Raw genomic sequence first — 17,995 nt, forward strand, 5'->3', positions numbered from 1 at the left:
AGTAGTAGCACCAGTAGTATTAATAGCAGTAGCAGTAGTAGAAGTAGCAATAGTAGTAGTAGTAGTAGTAGTAGTAGTAGTAATAGCAGTAGTAGTAGTAGCAGTATTGGTGGTAGTAGTAGTAGCAGTAGTAGTAGCAATAGTAGTAATAGTATTATTAGTAGTAATAGCAGTAGTAGCAGTAGTAGTAGTATAGTAGTAGTAGCAGTATTGGTGGTGGTAGTAGCAGTAGTAGTACTAGTAGTAGTAGTAGTAATAGCAGTAAAAGTAATAGTAGTGGTAGTACCAATAGTATTAATCATATCACTTGGGCTCCCGAGTGGCGCTGCGGTCTAAGGAACTGCATCTCAGTCACTACAGACCCTGGTTCGATTCTAGGCTGTATCACAACCGGCCGTGATTGGGAGTTCCATAGTGCGGTGCACAATTGGCCCAGCGCCGTCCGGGTTAAGGTTTGGTTGGCGGAAGGCCGTCATTGTAAATAAGAATGAGTTCTTAACTAACTTGCCTAGTTAAATAAAGGTTAAACAAAATAGTAGAAGCAGTAGTAGTAGTATAAGTAGTAGTAGTAGTAGCAGTAACAGTACTACTTGTAGTAGCAGTAACAGTACTACTACTTGTAGTAGCAGCAGCAGTAGCAGTAGCTGTAGTAGAATTAGTAGTAGCAGTAGTATCAGCAGTAGTATCAGCAGTAGTAATATAAGTAATAGTAGTAATAACAGTAGTAGTAATATTAGTAATAGTAGCAGTAGTATTAGTAGTAACAGTAGTAGCAGTAGTAGTAATAGAAGTAATAGTAGCAGTAGCTGTAGTAATAATAGTAGTAGTAGTAGAAGCAGTATTAGCAGTAGTATTAGTAGTAGTAGTAGTATTATTAGTAGTAGATGCAGCAGTAGTAGAAGCAGTAGTAGTGTAACAGTATAACTTTAGCCCGTCCCCTCTCCCCGACCCGGGCGCGAACCAGGGACCCTCTGCACACATCAACAACAGTCACCCACGAAGCATCGTTACCCATCGCTCCACAAAAGCCGTGCCAGGGGAACCACTACTTCAAGGTCTCAAAGCGAGTGACATAACCGATTGAAACGCTATTAGCGCGCACCACCGCTAACTAGCTATCCATTCACATCCGTTACACTAGCAGTATTAGTATTAGTAGCAGTAGTAGCAGTGGTATAAGTAGTAATAGTAGTAGTAGTAGCAGTATTACTCGTAGTAGCAGTGGTATAAGTAGTAATAGTAGTAGTAGTAGTAGTAGTAGCAGTAGTAATAGTACCAGTAGTAATGATAGTAGTAGTAGCAGTAGTAGTAGCAGTAGTAGTAATAGTAGTAGCAGTAGTAGTAGCAGTAGTAGTAATAGTAGTAGCAGTAGTAGTATTAGTAGCAGTAGTAGTATTATTATTATTAGGTTATGCCCCACAGACCATGGAAAGGCAATGTCATTGGGTGATGGAAAGTGCTGGTTCCCACACCGATGTCTTATGCCCATTTGTAAAGTTTGTAATCGATTTAAAGTGGGCAAATATTTGAGCTATATCGTTATCAATGTTCCCTGTAAGTGAGAATGTGACGTGTAATAGCAATTGAGAGAGTGGATGTTTTTCAGCTGTCACTGTGAACACTATCAAAGACCGAGAGAGAGAGAGAGCTTTAAGATCTGTTCGGGAGGGTTAGGGGCTGGTAGATCGTTTATCTAGAAACTCAAAGTCCGCCTCTATCCTGTGCGGTCTTTTCCTTCGGACCTGCAATGGATGTGACGACTGGATTTGCATTCTTTATTGTTTTTCTGCAACTAATTCACGCGAATGGACTTTATATATCCAATAGCATAGGTATGTAGGATTTGTGATATTATAGGCTACGTTTTATACAGTTGTGTAAAGCTTAACCTAGGCACCACCGTTGAGAATACGATCTGATCACGATTCGACTCTTGATGCATGTCAATTTCACAGAGGTTATTTCGTAGCCCAGAAATGTTCAATAATATTTGACAGAAACAGAAATATCCTGGAGTTGGTAAGGCACTGTAGTTTGTTTAAAAACAATGCAGTGTCTCAGTAAGGTTTCCCTTTCTTTTGCATGACACCAACTTTTTCCACATTTATTTTGGATCCAAACACAGTTTACGTGCGCTCAAATTCAGCATGTAAAGAACATTCCAATGGCAGATTCATCATGCACTATTGATAAGTCGTGAATTTGCTAATTTATTGAAGTTTTTACAGCAGTTAGGCTATTAGTTACCCTAACAACAACAACGACCTCTCCAAATAATAATTTGGAGAATAACAATACATTTTGACTTGTAAAATAAATGATTGGAATTAAATTAAACTTGACACTTCAATTTAATTAATTTAATTACCACCTCGATTATTTCAAATTGACAGCTTTGAGCATCACACTGTCTTGACGCGTGCTTCCCTGCGTCACCTACTGGGTGGGTCACTGCTTCCAACCTAAACTGAAGTCGACAAAGTGATGGACACAGTCTTGCGTAGTCTTGTTGTAAACATAGAATTTGAAATTACTTAAGAATGATAGTCTGCCTACCTACCTACCGTGTAAAACGCATGCTCATCTGCGCGCGGGGAACGGGTGAACACTTTGGCAATTGGCACCCTGAAGTTTAAAACGCTGTTTGATAGGCCTATTGTCCAGGTTTCTTGTTGCCTGTGGTTTATTTGATATGGTAGGGAATATACCAAAGTCAGTTGTGGCTGTAAAATGTCTGATCTATATTATTCACAGATTCACATTGTATGATGTCATGTTTATCAAGTGAGACACAGCATATTTACTTATTTACCCATGCTATTTAGATAGCAAAGCTGTACCTGCTTCAGTGTGTGTGTGCGTGCATGTGTGCGTGTGTGACTGTGTGCATCTGAGCTCCTATGCATGATTGTGTGTGTATTGATCAGTGTGTGACTGTCTCTCCCTTTGCACACAGAGTCTCTGCAGCATGTCCTGAGGGAATATGGGGTGGTGAGGCCTGTGAACAGTGACGCAGAAGGCCGCTTCCTCTCAGGTGCTGTCTCCGCACCTCAGCTGGACAGCCAGCACCAGCAGGTCTACAGACGCTGGAGGAGGGAGGCTGCAGCCGCCTCAGACCCCAGCCATGGAGACCTGGAGGAAGGAGAGGGCACCGCCAGGCACAGGGAGACACTTTTCTACAACGTCACTGTGTTTGGCCGGGAGCTTCACCTGCACCTGCGCCTCAACTCCAGGCTGGTGGCCCCCGGAGCTAAAGTGGAGTGGCATGAGGAGGGCAACCAGACCCGCTACGAGCCTCTACTGGAGAGCGACTGCTTTTATGTAGGAGAAGTCACCAACGTCAGGGACACATCCGTCGCTCTCAGCAACTGTGATGGCCTGGTAAGTGCTGCACCGTTGATAAATGTATCCCTCATGTATAGTTATTAACCTGCTAGTACGCCTGTAGAACATATTAGGTAGCTTCAGTTGATATACAGAGGGGGCAATGCCATAGTAATAAAGATGGCTAGACTGAGGTCATCCAAGAGGCAGGGCGGGATTGAAAAGTAGAACCCCTGCCCTGGTAGATTGTTGTGGTTGTGTATCACTGCACAGAAGGACTGAGGATATTTTCCATGTCGGCAGATGTTTTTCATATGGTCAGCATCAAAATAGAGGATTGTAAACAAAACTAAAGCTGTAATCTCATAATGAAACAAACTTCTCCCTGCTTGGCCTAGCTGGTTGGCCTCCACCAGGCAGGGTGGCAGTATTCAGTATGCAGGTCATTGCTGATTGGCCTCCATCAGGCAGGGTGGCAGTATTCAGTATGCAGGTCATTGCTGATTGGCCTCCACCAGGCAGGGTGGCAGTATTCAGTATGCAGGTCATTGCTGATTGGCCTCCACTAGGCAGGGTGGCAGTATTCAGTATGCAGGTCATTGCTGATTGGCCTCCACTAGGCAGGGTGGCAGTATTCAGTATGCATGTCATTGCTGATTGGCCTCCACTAGGCAGTGTGGCAGTATTCAGATAGCAGGTCATTGCTGATTGGCCTCCACTAGGCAGGGTGGCAGTATTCAGTACGCAGGTCATTGCTGATTGGCCTCCACTAGGCAGGGTGGCAGTATTCAGTATGCAGGTCATTACTGGTTGGCCTCCATCAGGCAGGGTGGCAGTATTCAGTATGCAGGTCATTGCTGATTGGCCTCCACTAGGCAGGGTGGCAGTATTCAGTATGCAGGTCATTGCTGATTGGCCTCCACTAGGCAGGGTGGCAGTATTCAGTATGCAGGTCATTGCTGATTGGCCTCCACCAGGCAGGGTGGCAGTATTCAGTATGCAGGTCATTGCTGATTGGACTCCACCAGGCAGGGTGGCAGTATTCAGTATGCAGGCCATTGCTGATTGGCCTCTACTAGGCAGGGTGGCAGTATTCAGTATGCAGGTCTCTGTACTGTTGAAGGTGGGAGGCCCAGGGGAGGTTTTAGTGCCTGGAGGCTAACACTTCATATCTCAAACAGCTGCTTAATCCCCTCTCTCTCCCACCCTGCAGGAAATAAACCACATCTCCTTAATGATCACATGAAATAGTTTAGCTGAAATCCCCTCTGTTTAATTAAATATACTCCTTAGAGACACACACACTAATACTCTCTCAAGGTAGGTTTCAGACAAGTCTGCGTTTAGAATTAGCGATAAACAATTTGTTAAAAAAAGACACCACTGTGATTTTCTCTCTTTACACATGTTGTTTCCCATGTCCCCTGGACAAATCACACTGCAGTGCTATGATCAGAACTGTCCAATAAACAGGTCCAGATTACAGTGTCAGAAAACAACCATCAAGGGAAAGACTGGTCTTCAAACATGGACAGTCTCATTGGCGAGTGTCTGTCCGTGAGTGACTTCAATTACTAGCTTCAGTTGATAGACAGAGGGGGAAATGCCATAGTAATAAAGATGGCTAGACTGAGGTCATCCAAGAGGCAGGAGAGATTGAAAAGTGGAACCACTGCCCTGGTAGATTGTTGTGGATGTGTATCACTGCACAGAAGGACTGAGGACATTTTCCATGTAGGCAGATGTTTTTCATATGGTCTGCATCAAAATAGAGGATTGTAAACAAAACTAAAGCTGTAATCTCATAATGAAACAAACTTCTCCCTGCTTGGCCTAGCTGGTTGGCCTCCACCAGGAAGTGTGGCAGTATTCAGTATGCAGGTCATTGCTGATTGGCCTCCACCAGGCAGGGTGGCAGTATTCAGTATGCAGGTCATTGCTGATTGGCCTCCACCAGGCAGTGTGGCAGTATTCAGTATGCAGGTCATTGCTGATTGGCCTCCACCAGGCAGTGTGGCAGTATTCAGTATGCAGGTCATTGCTGATTGGCCTCCACCAGGCAGGGTGGCAGTATTCAGTATGCAGGTCATTGCTGATTGGCCTCCACCAGGCAGTGTGGCAGTATTCAGTATGCAGGTCATTGCTGATTGGCCTCCACTAGGCAGGGTGGCAGTATTCAGTATGCAGGTCATTGCTGGTTGGCCTCCACCAGGAAGTGTGGCAGTATTCAGTATGCAGGTCATTGCTGATTGGCCTCCACCAGGCAGTGTGGCAGTATTCAGTATGCAGGTCATTGCTGATTGGCCTCCACCAGGCAGTGTGGCAGTATTCAGTATGCAGGTCATTGCTGATTGGCCTCCACCAGGAAGTGTGGCAGTATTCAGTATGCAGGTCATTGCTGATTGACCTCCACCAGGCAGGGTGGCAGTATTCAGTATGCAGGTCATTGCTGGTTGGCCTCTACTAGGCAGGGTGGCAGTATTCAGTATGCAGGTCATTGCTGATTGGCCTCCACCAGGCAGGGTGGCAGTATTCAGTATGCAGGTCATTGCTGGTTGGCCCTAGGTCATTGGTACTGCAGGCCAGGCATGAGTATCACCATTAGCAGACTGCAGCAGACCAGCAGCAGAGTGGAGCTTGTGTACATAAAGTGTCTCAGAGAAGGAAAGAGTGCTGATCTAAGATCAGGTCCCTCCGTGTATTCGTTATGATCTAAAATATAAAACTGATCCTAGATCAGGTCCGTCTGTGTATTCATTATAATCCAAAAGATAAAACTGATCCTAGATCTGCACTCCTACTCCAAGATTCTTTATGAATACGGGTCCAGAGTAGGCTGCTGCCCTGAGAAGGGCAGGGGCATGATACTGGTCCTGGACCCTTGCTAAGGGACAAGTGAGTAAGGGATGCCCTACAAGCAGAGGCACAAGCTGTTGCCATTGCCACAGTATCTGTAGGAGGAAGTGACATCCACCAAATGATTCTCAGAAAAAAAGTGATGTGTTGGTATGGCCTCTTAGGTTAGATTTAGTGTGAGTACCAGTCTCTTTAGCTAACATTTCACTCGCCACTCCTTGTCATTGCCAAAAAATACTGGCCTTTCGGCAATGTCAATGTTCAATATGCGCTGATTTTACAGCGGAGTTGCTCATTGGTTGTTGGAAAAAACATTATTATTTTCCATGAAATCATGTGGAGCTTCGAAATTAGAATTTATAACAAAGTAAGTTGTATTTTGATGCTTAAAATCAAAACTAAGACATTTTGTGGTTGAAATTGCTGTATGTATTTAGTTTGAGAATTTAGATGTGAGCATCTGAACAAACAAAAAACTGTTGCTTAGCAACCGAATACCAGCGTGTTCTGTGGAGAAAAAAGATAAGAGTTCCAAAATGTGCATAACATTTTTGTTGTGATTGGAAGATAGCTGTGAGGGTGATCGAATCAGGATCAAATCCTCTGTTTTCCTCGATCTCATTAATGATAGAACGTTAATATTTGAAGATGGCAGAAAGGCCAGTCTCCTTGGCACATGACATGGAGTACAGGGAGTGGATTAGCTAAAGAGACTGGTACCCAGGCTAAATTAGATTGGGTGGCCTGAGCAAATCTGCTGTGGCCTATGCTACAGACAGTTGTCATGGAAACCATCATCTTATGCAATTTGTCCTGAGGGGTCAGCCTGTCAGTTTAAAGTCTCTGTGTGTGTGTTTGTGTGATATCTATCTATTTTTTCCCTCATCCCTTCTCTGTGTGATCTGTCCCGTATGACCTTGATCCAGAGATGCATTGCGTTGCTGAATTCTAATTAAATATAACTTACATATCACTTTCTCTGTGTTATAATATCAGAGCAGTCAATCCTATACTACAAGGGCTCTTAAACTTTTACAGCTCGAGACCCGAATGAGAAATTGACCGTTCCACCATGACCCAAATCGTCCTCCAATGTCACAAATTAAGAATAAATAGTGTGTGATTATAGATGTATTGTCATAACTCACGACCCATCTCTCGCATGCACAGGGCCCACTTTGGGTCCAGATCCATAGTTTAAGAAAGCCTTCTGTACAACAAACAGTAAGAACAGCTGGTAGTCTTATCCAACTTTCAATCAAGCCACCAAAGACACCATAATCCCATACAGACCACACGCTTCCCAAAAGTTCAGGAAATTAAGCAATTCTGCGTTGTGATGGTTTCTGTGTTGGTTGGAAATCCTTCAGCCTTTGCACGATATAGCCTATGTCAGCTGTGTTTAACATGGTGACAAAGATGCAGCCTTTCTAAAGTTGCTGTCGTCCCAGGGGTCTTTTATCAACACAAGCGGTAGATGTCACTTATTTCGTTGGGTTAACTTTTGTGCTATAATCAAGTCGTATGAATTTTGTTCATGTTGCTCCTCTGGCACGGATGTGGCTGGGGTGTTTGGAGCTGTGTCCGTACTTACACGACCTCCGAGCCTTCTCAAATCAATGTTGAGCCAAATGCACCAAATTGGACCAGGGCTAACTGTTTCAGCCATCTGTCGCTCCTCTCCCTGCTTTGGGCCAATAGGAGTCACTCTCTTTGTGGTGTTGAGCGGGCCATAGAGAGGGGTGAAAGAGGAACACTTATCAGGTAGGGCCATTCCAGAATCCCCTGGCTCTCTATGGAGTAGCTGTGGCCTTTGATTATTCCATTGGAAGGACAGAGTGGGGAGCCCACTGTGACTGCACTGGCACACTTCCTTTCCTCTCACCAGGAGTTTAGATTCGTTTCTGTTTGAGTGTGGATGGAAACCTCAGTCCTAATTGTAGGATACAAGATAGCATTCTTCTGGTGTTATTTTCTTCCCTCTCTCCATCGCTCATCCATCTGGCTGTAGACCCAGTCCATCTGGCTGTAGGCCCAGTCCATCTGGCTATAGGCCCAGTCCATCTGGCTATAGACCCAGTCCAGCAGGCTGTAGACCCAGTCCAGCAGGCTGTAGACCCAGTCCATCTGGCTGTAGGCCCAGTCCAGCAGGCTGTAGACCCAGTCCATCTGGCTGTAGGCCCACTCCATCTGTCTGTAGGCCCAGTCCAGCAGGCTTTGGGCCCAGTACATCTGGCTGTAGGCCCAGTCCATCTGGCTGTAGGCCCAGTCCAGTAGGCTGTAGGCCCAGTCCATCTGGCTGTAGGCCCAGTACATCTGGCTGTAGGCCCAGTCCAGCAGGCTGTAGGCCCAGTCCAGCAGGCTGTAGGCCCAGTCCATCTGGCTGTAGGCCCAGTCCAGCAGGCTGTAGGCCCAGTCCATCTGTCTGTAGGCCCAGTCCAGCAGGCTGTAGGCCCAGTCCATCTGTCTGTAGGCCCAGTCCAGCAGGCTGTAGACCCAGTCCAGCAGGCTGTAGGCCCAGTCCAGCAGGCTGTAGGCCCAGTCCATCTGGCTGTAGACCCAGTCCAGCAGGCTGTAGGCCCAGTCCATCTGGCTGTAGGCCCAGTCCAGCAGGCTGTAGGCCCAGTCCAGCAGGCTGTAGGCCCAGTCCAGCAGGCTGTAGGCCCAGTCCAGTAGGCTGCGTGTTACATTACTATTTCAAAGGGACATATTGACACGCTTGTCAGGATTTATAGTTGAGAGAACAGGCCCAGCTGGAGTGAAAAGAGGATCTTTGACCTGGAAGACACAAGGCCTCTGCGATAGAGAACAGGTCTATACACCTGAATACAGCTGACCTCCTTAGAGAACACTCATCACAAACATGGAAGCCAATAAATATCTTGTCATGTTTGTTTTTTGTTTGGTTCTGTGTCAGCTTTCTTTCGGTGCCACGAGACTCAGTCCAATTACACAGATTTAATGTCTATATATATAGCGTTTGGATGAATTCCATGACTGACACCGTAGCATTTGGAGTTGTTGATGTATTTCATGGTGTGTAGGAGGAGTGTGACCTTTATAGAAAGATGTTGCAAAGGAAAAGGTTTCAAAGGAAAAGAGTCTCAGAGCGCACATGGACAAAGGGTTGTTGGTGACTCTATCCAAAATGCAATGTGAAAGTGATGAGTGGGAATGAAGAGGAGGAGATTTGGTCTTGATGGTTTCCGTCTGGACCTGTCTGTAGTTACAGTAGGAGAATTGGTCGTGATGGTTCCCGTCTGGACCTGTCTGTAGTTACAGTAGGAGATGCGATGTCAACCACCTGGCTCGTCCAATCCCTGCAGGAGTTGCATTCTCCAAAATGAAAACAGCAGTGTGCCGTGGATGTTAACCAATAGAATTCATAAGTCAGTCAATACATGTGAGATCTGACCTGCTGATCCAGGACATTTTAACGTGTGTGTGTGTGTGTGTGTGTGTAGGTGTGTGTGTGTGTGTGTGTGTGTGTGTGTGTGTGTGTGTGTGTGTGTGTGTGTGTGTGTGTGTGTGTGTGTGTGTGTGTGTGTGTGTGTGTGTGTGTGTGTGTGTGTGTGTGTGTGTGTGTGTGTGTGTGTGTGTGTGTGTGAGTGTGTGTGTGTGTGTGTTTGAGAGAGAGGGAGACAGATTGTGTGCATTCGACCAGACTAGAGCATATTTCACTTTATATAGTTCTTGTTTTATTGGGCTTTTATCGTCGTGTGTTGATATTAATATTGATGTGGTTGTGTTGATTCCTGACACCTGTTAGTAGAGTTCTGCTGCTGTGAGTTTGAATGACAGCTTGTAATGAACAGTGAAGGGAGGCAGCCCAAAAGGGGTTTCAATTTCTACTCTCTCTGATATCCTACATTCCTGTTGCCAGTGGTTAACAGAGAAATGAAGGAGATAACTGGAATGAACTTCAACAATCCAACTCAAATCATAAGTAGCTTTGGCCTGTACATCATAGCACCTTTGATTCTTGCCAGGCTTGAAAATGAACATGGTTGATGATATTTTATTTATTTGAAACTGACGATATTGACTTGTTTATGTTAATTCAGGACTTTATACTGTATCCAACTCAGGATCAAAAGGAAGTTTGCTCCAGGACTCATTAATCCTTGAATCCCAGAGATTTGGTGGCACAGTCTGAGTGTCTATTTCACTTGCCACAATAACAACTGGCACAATTCACTTCCAAAGTTTAACAAAACATCCATTTTGGATTTGATTTGATTGAATGTAATCGATTGATAATGTGTTAGATTATGTTGAAAGGCTGACAATTAACACAGTATCATGAGTGGAGTGCTGATTCAATTAAAGGTTGAGAGGAAGCTTGAGGAAGTTTAGAAATCCCTTCTTTGGAGCAGTGTGAGTGAGGGTCATGTAAACCAATGAGCTGTTCAATGAGAAACTAACACTGAATATTGTGAGTCAACAAGTTTTTCAACGCTTTTGGCCTTTTTACAATGGAAACTATTGCCAAGGAACATAAGGTCATGCTTTTGTGCAATGGACATATGTCTCTTAATCAAGTTTTATGGATACGGCCCCATATAGTCTTCTTAAACTTTCCTTTCCAACACATAGAGTGTGAAGACGCTGTCATTAGGAAACAACTTATCCACTTTATTTCCAGTTTAAACACTGTATTTTCTCTTTTCCATGGCCCTTCCACTGAAACATAAATCCAGTTGTGAAAATTGAGAGTTTATTATAACTTTTAGTTACCCAGGGTTAGGTTTTACAATGGCTCTTTCATTCATATCAACTTGAAAAGATTACTATTGTCAAACTTTCAAAGCTGTCATTACCTCAAAGAGGTGTACTTAGCTGCAGTATACATTATCTGTCATTTCACACAGAGCTGTCCTTGTGAGAGCTAAGGTAGTGCTCACGTGATTCCACCCCTGTTCAGTCAGTCAGACAGACAGTCAGACAGTCAGACAGACAGACAGACAGACAGACAGACAGACAGACAGACAGACAGACAGACAGACAGACAGACAGACAGATAGAAAGAAAGCTGGCACCAAGGCAAAGTTGGAATATGTCATGCAGGCTTTGTGCTACTCCTCCTCCCTACAGACATAACTACCTCTGGATTAATGTATGTTCCTGCCCCCTCACACACATACGCCACACACACATACGCCACACACACACTGAACACTGAAAAGTTAGGGTATGAACAGCAGGTCTCCCGGGCGACCAGTCTCTTAACGAGGCAGCAGGCTGACCCCCTTGGCCAGATCCAACAATCCAAAGGCAGCACAGCGCTGCTCTCTCGATCAGAACCCTCCCTCCGCCTCAGGCAGGCCTGACTCTGAGCTGGAAACCGGGACGGAGCTGCTCAGGCCCTCTCTCTCAGGCTCTGCTCTCCTATTTCACTCTTGGCAGTCCAGGCAGGCTCTGGAGCCTCTCAGGCTTATGGAAAAGTCTCATTGTTACAGTGGAGCTGGATCACATCTTCAAAAGGATTCTGCAATTCAGCATGGTTTATGCTAACTTTTCCTTAAATTCTACTGTCAACGTTTACAATTTTTATGCTGTTTTACAGCTAAAGATCTACAGAGTGGTGTGGGTACAATACCTGAATAGTGGACCACTGATCTAACTGTGTGGACACTGTGGACTTTTTCTGACAGTAAAGCTGGTAGTGAGAGCTAGTGATTTATTTGTGATTGTTAAGTGAAGTTGATCCCTCAAATGTTAGTTTACGATTTTCAATTGGCAAGAGAGAATTTGACATCTGGGAAAGTTATTTGTTGTTGAAGACAGAGTTTTATTTCAGATTACGGGTTTGGATGTCTATCACAGTGTAGCCAAATGGAAAGAATTAGTATGTAAAACCCCCAGCCTTGCACCATTGTTTAATATAAAATGACATGACTTAGTTTATTTGTTTTTCAACATTGCTGCAGTAAAATATAGCCTTCCCTGTCACAAGGTAGAATGGAAATTCTTGCTTTCAAGACTGAGGTATGTGCTTCATTCCTGCAGCCCAGAGTAGAATCTTTCCTTTATTCACTAGCATGACTTTAATAAGCTGTTAGAGTTCTAGAGTTCCTGAGATGAGGTGACTGAGCAACTGATTTTCTGAGTGGAAGATGTGTGCTTAGCCTTGCTGCGTGTGGTAAGGTAGGTTAAGTTTGACTTCACAGTGGCTCAGAGAGCTGGCTAACCGAGGTGTAACTGCTGGTGTCGATTTATGCAGAGTCCAGATCTTTCCTTGGTAATGAAACCTCGGGAGGATGTGACAGCTCCTTGTGTAATATTTCTCAGGAGGCTGTGCTAAATGGCAGTCTCAGCAGCCCCTCTCCAGCTCTATGGTCGGGGTCAGAGAGAGAAGCAGTATTGAGGTGACCCTGAACAGGCGTGTCTGTTCCAGTCACAGTGTGTTTTAAAATTTACATTCCCCGTTCCCCATTTTCCACGACAGACACAGGATAGGGGACCACCTGAGCTGTCACGCCACATTTTGTCTGTCTGCATTTATGGAAGTATTAGTACTGCTGTTTTGGCTGAGCTAAATTGTTGATCAGATGGTTGATATAAATTTGCCCCATATTGATCAACTCATGCCTCTTTGCAGTCTCATGTCATTTGTATTTTTGTCAATGTTGTCCTCTCTTCGGGCTGAGCTTTTAAGTGGTGGATATATTGATTATTGTGCATTTCCCTTCTCAATTAAGTTATTCTCAAAGTGTTATTTAAAGTTGTTTTTCTTCCAGTTAGATATATGCTTGTGATTGTAGAGTTCAACCCCCTTCTCATCTCATCTTTCTCAGGCAGGAATGATCCGCATGGGGCGGGAGGAGTTCTTCATCGAACCCCTGGAGCACCGAGGGGGTGGGGCAGGGGAGGAGGAAGGCGGAGACGGAAGACATCACATTGTTTATCGCTCCTCTGCCATTAAGAGACCCCATGTCAATCAAACAGCGGACTCTTACCCCCAAGGTAAAAGGAACTTCACATACACCTCTACAGAACCTGCATGCTTTTTCTGACTGTCAGGAGGCATGATGACATTCCTTCATAGGTCGTCATCATCTGTAACTTTAGAGTGCTGAATGCTGCTAAGCCTTATGTGGGTCTCTTCTAGACATTACATTTGTGTCCCTGTTGAAATATCTGTTGAACTGGCAGTGAACTCTGCTTTATTGTACAGAGAGAAAACAAATGTATTCCTCTCCAAGCCCTTCTAGTTCTCCTTGTCTAGCCTGATGAACAAAATTAACGCTATCCAGAGAAAGCATCTAATTTAACATTTGTTTTTTTTCTGATTTTTAAGTACTGCCTGATTCTATAATGTAATCTATACATAACCTGTCATGACATGTGATACGCTCGTAAATACACTTTCTGGCATGTATCTACAGAGCAAATCAGACTGGAGGATAGTTTGACACCCTTGTAGGACAAAGCAAAGGCTGCTAAACTCGAATTAACCAAATGTTCTACTTTTTCTTTCTCAAATGGATATCTACAGTATGCAGTCATTGGACTTATAATAAAGGATTCTCACTGGTGGGAAAGTACACTATGGTGTAATGTTCGTTTCTCTCTAGTTCATAGTCTAATCATCAAACTATTTAACCTCCCCCTGACTCCCATTTGACTCTGTCCATTCCCTCCTCAGGGGTGGTCAGAGTTCACCAAAACTCCCCTGACCGAGCAGATAGAAGATACAGTAATCTGAGTGGGTGGATAAAGACATGATAAAGCCATAAAAGGGATTCACATGTCACTTCAGTTCCAACCACAGAGCTCAGCCGGAGGATACTGGGAGACTTGCTTCTCAGTCACTTCAGATGTGTAGGTTTTTTCTGAGTAGTTCTAGTCTATTCTGAAAGAATATACAAAAGACATATGTATTCCGGGCATTCTGCCAAGTTGGATTGTTATTCACAAATTCTCATAAGACAAATGCACACACGCTCTTACACAATTAATATATACATAAAGAACACGTATTCACACAGTTACACACATAATTGTATGAACTTCTAATGGGGAAACTGGAGACAGGAGAAACACCCGCATGATGGACTTTGGCATCAGCTGTGCGGATTGGATCAGAGGCTCAGATGTAGTCGCACAAATCCATCAGAGGTGTGTCGTTCGCAGCCAAGACGAGCTGCAGCCAGCCAACTCCTACGTGGCAGGCTGAGTGCTGATGTGATATTAGCCTACAGTAAACTAAACTCCTCCAGTGGAGGAGAGCATGGCTGATCTAGAGCAGAATCTGGGTGGACCTTGTAAAGAGAACGAAAGGACATTGAGTAAACAATAAACATGAAGATGGTTTTTAATATATTTAAAAGGAAAAAGACACATTTTATTTGAAGTGTTACATTTTGCAACATAACTATCTTGAGGACCCATTGTCCAAGTATGTTCACTATTAGATTTGATGCCTCTTTGTGGAATGCCTTCCCTTTCACATCATGCACATGGATTTAACTAACTAAACAAAGATTTAACTAACAAACTAAACAAGGATTTAACTAAAAAACTAAACAATGATTTAACTAACTAAACAAGGATTTAACTAACTAAATAATGATTTAACTAACTAACTAAACAAGGATTTAACTAACTAAACAAGGATTTAACTAACTAAACAAGGAGTTATCTAACAAACTATGCAAGGATTTAACTAACTAAACAAGGATTTGACTAACTAAACAAGGAGTTATTTAACAAACTATGCAAGGATTTAACTAACTAAACAAGGATTTAACAAACTAAACAAGGATTTGACAAACTAAACAAGGATTTAACTAACAAACTAAACAAGGATTTAACTAACTAAAAAAGGATTTAACTAACTAAACAAGGATTTGACTAACTAAACAAGGATTTGACTAACTAAACAAGGAGTTATCTAACAAACTATGCAAGGATTTAACTAACTAAACATGGATTTAACTAACTAAACAAGGATTTAACTAAATAAACAAAGATTTAACTAACTAACTAAACATGGATTTAACCTGTTTGGCCGAGGCGTTCCGCTAGCGGAACTCCTCCCACATTCCACTGAAAAGGCAGAGCGCGAAATTCAAAAACATTTTTTTTTTAATATTTAACTTTCACACATTAACAAGTCCAATACAGCAAATGAAAGATACACATTTTGTGAATCCAGTCAACATGTCCGATTTTTTAAATGTTTTACAGCAAAAACAGCACGTATATTTATGTTAGCTCACCACCAAATACAAAGAAGGACAGACATTTTTCACAGCACAGGTAGCATGCACAAAGCCAACCTAACTAACCAAGAACCAACCAAACTAACCAAGAAACAACTTCATCAGATGACAGTCTTATAACATGTTACACAATAAATCTATGTTTTGTTCGAAAAATGTGCATATTTGAGGTTTAAATCAGTTTTACATTGCAGCTACCATCACAGCTACCGTCAAAAATATCACCGAAGCAGCCAGAGTAATTATAGAGACCAACGTGGAATAACTAAATACTCATCATAAAACATTTCTTAAAAATGCATCGTGTACAGCAAATGAGACAAGCATCTTGTGAATCCAGCCAATTTTTCTGATTTTTTAAGTGTTTTACAGCGAAAACACATTATAGCCTTATATTAGCTTACTACAATAGCCTACCACACTTCCGCATTCATTCATCAAGGCACGTTAGCGATAGCAATAGGCACGTTAGCGTTAGCGAATAAACCAGCAAAATATATTAATTTTCACTAACCTTCATAAACCTTCCTCGGATGACAGTCCTATAACATCAGGTTATACATACACTTATGTTTTGTTCGAAAATGTGCATATTTAGAGCTGAAATCAGTGGTTATCCATTATGCTAACGTAACTTCTATTTCCCAGAATGTGCGGATATTTCTATTAGACTCTCACCTATTCTGACCAAATAGCAATTCATAAACATTACAAAAAAATACATGTTGTATAGGAAATGATAGTAACACTAGTTCTTAATGCAATCGCAGTGTTAGAATTCTAAAAATATCTTCATTACGACATAAGGCTTATGTTATAGCGAGGAGAGTGGCCAAAACCTGGGCGCAAAACTACTAGTACACAGTTCGACACATATATGAAATAGCATCACAAAATGGGTCCTACTTTTGGTGATCTTCCATCAGAATGTTGGACAAGGGGTCCTTTGTCCAGAACAGTCGTTTGGATTTAGAACATCGTTTTTCCCTCTTGATTTAGCAAGCACACTGGCCAAGTGGCGCGAAGCTCCACATCGTCAACAAACACAGACAACGCAACACGCCTAACGTCCCGAAAAAATTTCAATAATCTATTAAAACTATATTGAAAAAACATACTTTACGATGATATTGTGACATGTATCAAATAAAATCAAAGCCGGAGATAGTATTCGCCGATAACGATGGCTTTTCAAAAGGCAATTCCAGGTCCATCTGCGCGCTCTCCAGAAGAAAAAAAAATGGATGACTCGTCGTGCCAAGATGATTTATTCCACCTCAGACCAAGATAAACACTACCTTTCTTCTCTCACGTCCTCTTGACATCTAGGGGAAGGTAAATGACGTGCATGTATACTCATATGTGTCATGCCCATTTATAGGCAGGCCCTTGAACAGAGCATAATTTTCAGACTTTCCACTTCCTGGTCAGAAAGTGTGCTGCCAAATGAGTTCTGTTTTACTCACAGACAAAATTCAAACGGTTTTAGAAACTAGAGAGTGTTTTCTATCCAATAGTAATAATAATATGCATATTGTACGAGCAAGAATAGAGTACGAGGCCGTTTTTCCCCCAAAGTGTAAATGGCGCCCTCTATCCTCATCAGGTTAACTAACTAAACATGGATTTAACTAACTAACTAAACAATGATTTAACTAATTAAACATGTATTTAACTAACTAAAGAAGGATTTAACTAACTATACAAGGATTTAACTAAATAAACATGGATTTAACTAACAAACTAAACAAGGATTAAACTAACTAACTAAACAAGGATTTAACTAATTAAATAAACAAGGATTTAATTAACTAAATAAACACAGATTTAATTAATAGGGTGGTCTATGTTGTGATCTATTTAATAAACACGAAGGACCAGCAAAATGAATAGAAGAGTGTGGCGGTATAGCAGGAACAATGGCATCTAGAGGTCAAACCTGGTACTTTCACACTACTAATGGTAAATAATGCAAGTGATTTCAATTACACATTTCTCTGAATGGTGGGGAAAACTATCAACACATTCACAGGGAATACATTACATAGTATGGTGAAACAATACTCCAAGCCACAGCTTCATACTACTTGTCAAACATAGAGAACTGATACTGTACTCTAGTTTTTGGGGTGGGATTGGCATAGGGTGTATTTTGGTATTTTATTAGGATCCCCATTAGCTGTTGCAAAAGCAGCAGCTACTCTTCCTGGGGTCCACACAAAACATGAAACAATACAGAACATGAATAGACAAGAACAGCTAAAGGACAGAACTAAATAAATGTATATTTCCGTGGGTGGCTTTTAACAATTTTGTGGATTCCTCGTGTCTTACTCATTGGCAGGAAGAAGTTTGGTCCAAATCGGATGTTGGTTGAATATTATCTGAATCCTATAAATTCAAATGGCCAATATGGGTGCAATCAATTTGCTTAATTTCTCTGAGATCACATTTAATTTCAACAAGAGAATGTTTCAGGAATGCCAATCTTACCTGTTTCTAACTTCAGAAACAATTTGTCATGGCTTGCAGAAATAATAATAGTGCCGGAGGGGATGGCTGCCGTTTTACATGCTACTAACCAACAG

General features: G+C 42.6%; 1 protein-coding gene across 1 annotated transcript in view; it reads left to right on the top strand.

The window, feature by feature from the left end:
* Positions 1 to 1,646: 1,646 nt before the first annotated feature.
* LOC129863531 (A disintegrin and metalloproteinase with thrombospondin motifs 2-like) overlaps positions 1,647 to 17,995 on the top strand; it is an 83,438-nt gene continuing 67,089 nt past the window's right edge. The window contains exons 1-3 of the mRNA XM_055935579.1: positions 1,647 to 1,832; positions 2,957 to 3,381; positions 12,978 to 13,146. Coding sequence (XP_055791554.1) covers positions 1,748 to 1,832; positions 2,957 to 3,381; positions 12,978 to 13,146 — 679 coding nt within the window. The 5' untranslated portion in view covers positions 1,647 to 1,747. The remainder of the gene's footprint in view (positions 1,833 to 2,956; positions 3,382 to 12,977; positions 13,147 to 17,995) is intronic.

Source organism: Salvelinus fontinalis, chromosome 10 (assembly GCF_029448725.1).
Source record: "Salvelinus fontinalis isolate EN_2023a chromosome 10, ASM2944872v1, whole genome shotgun sequence".
NCBI lineage: Eukaryota > Metazoa > Chordata > Actinopteri > Salmoniformes > Salmonidae > Salvelinus > Salvelinus fontinalis.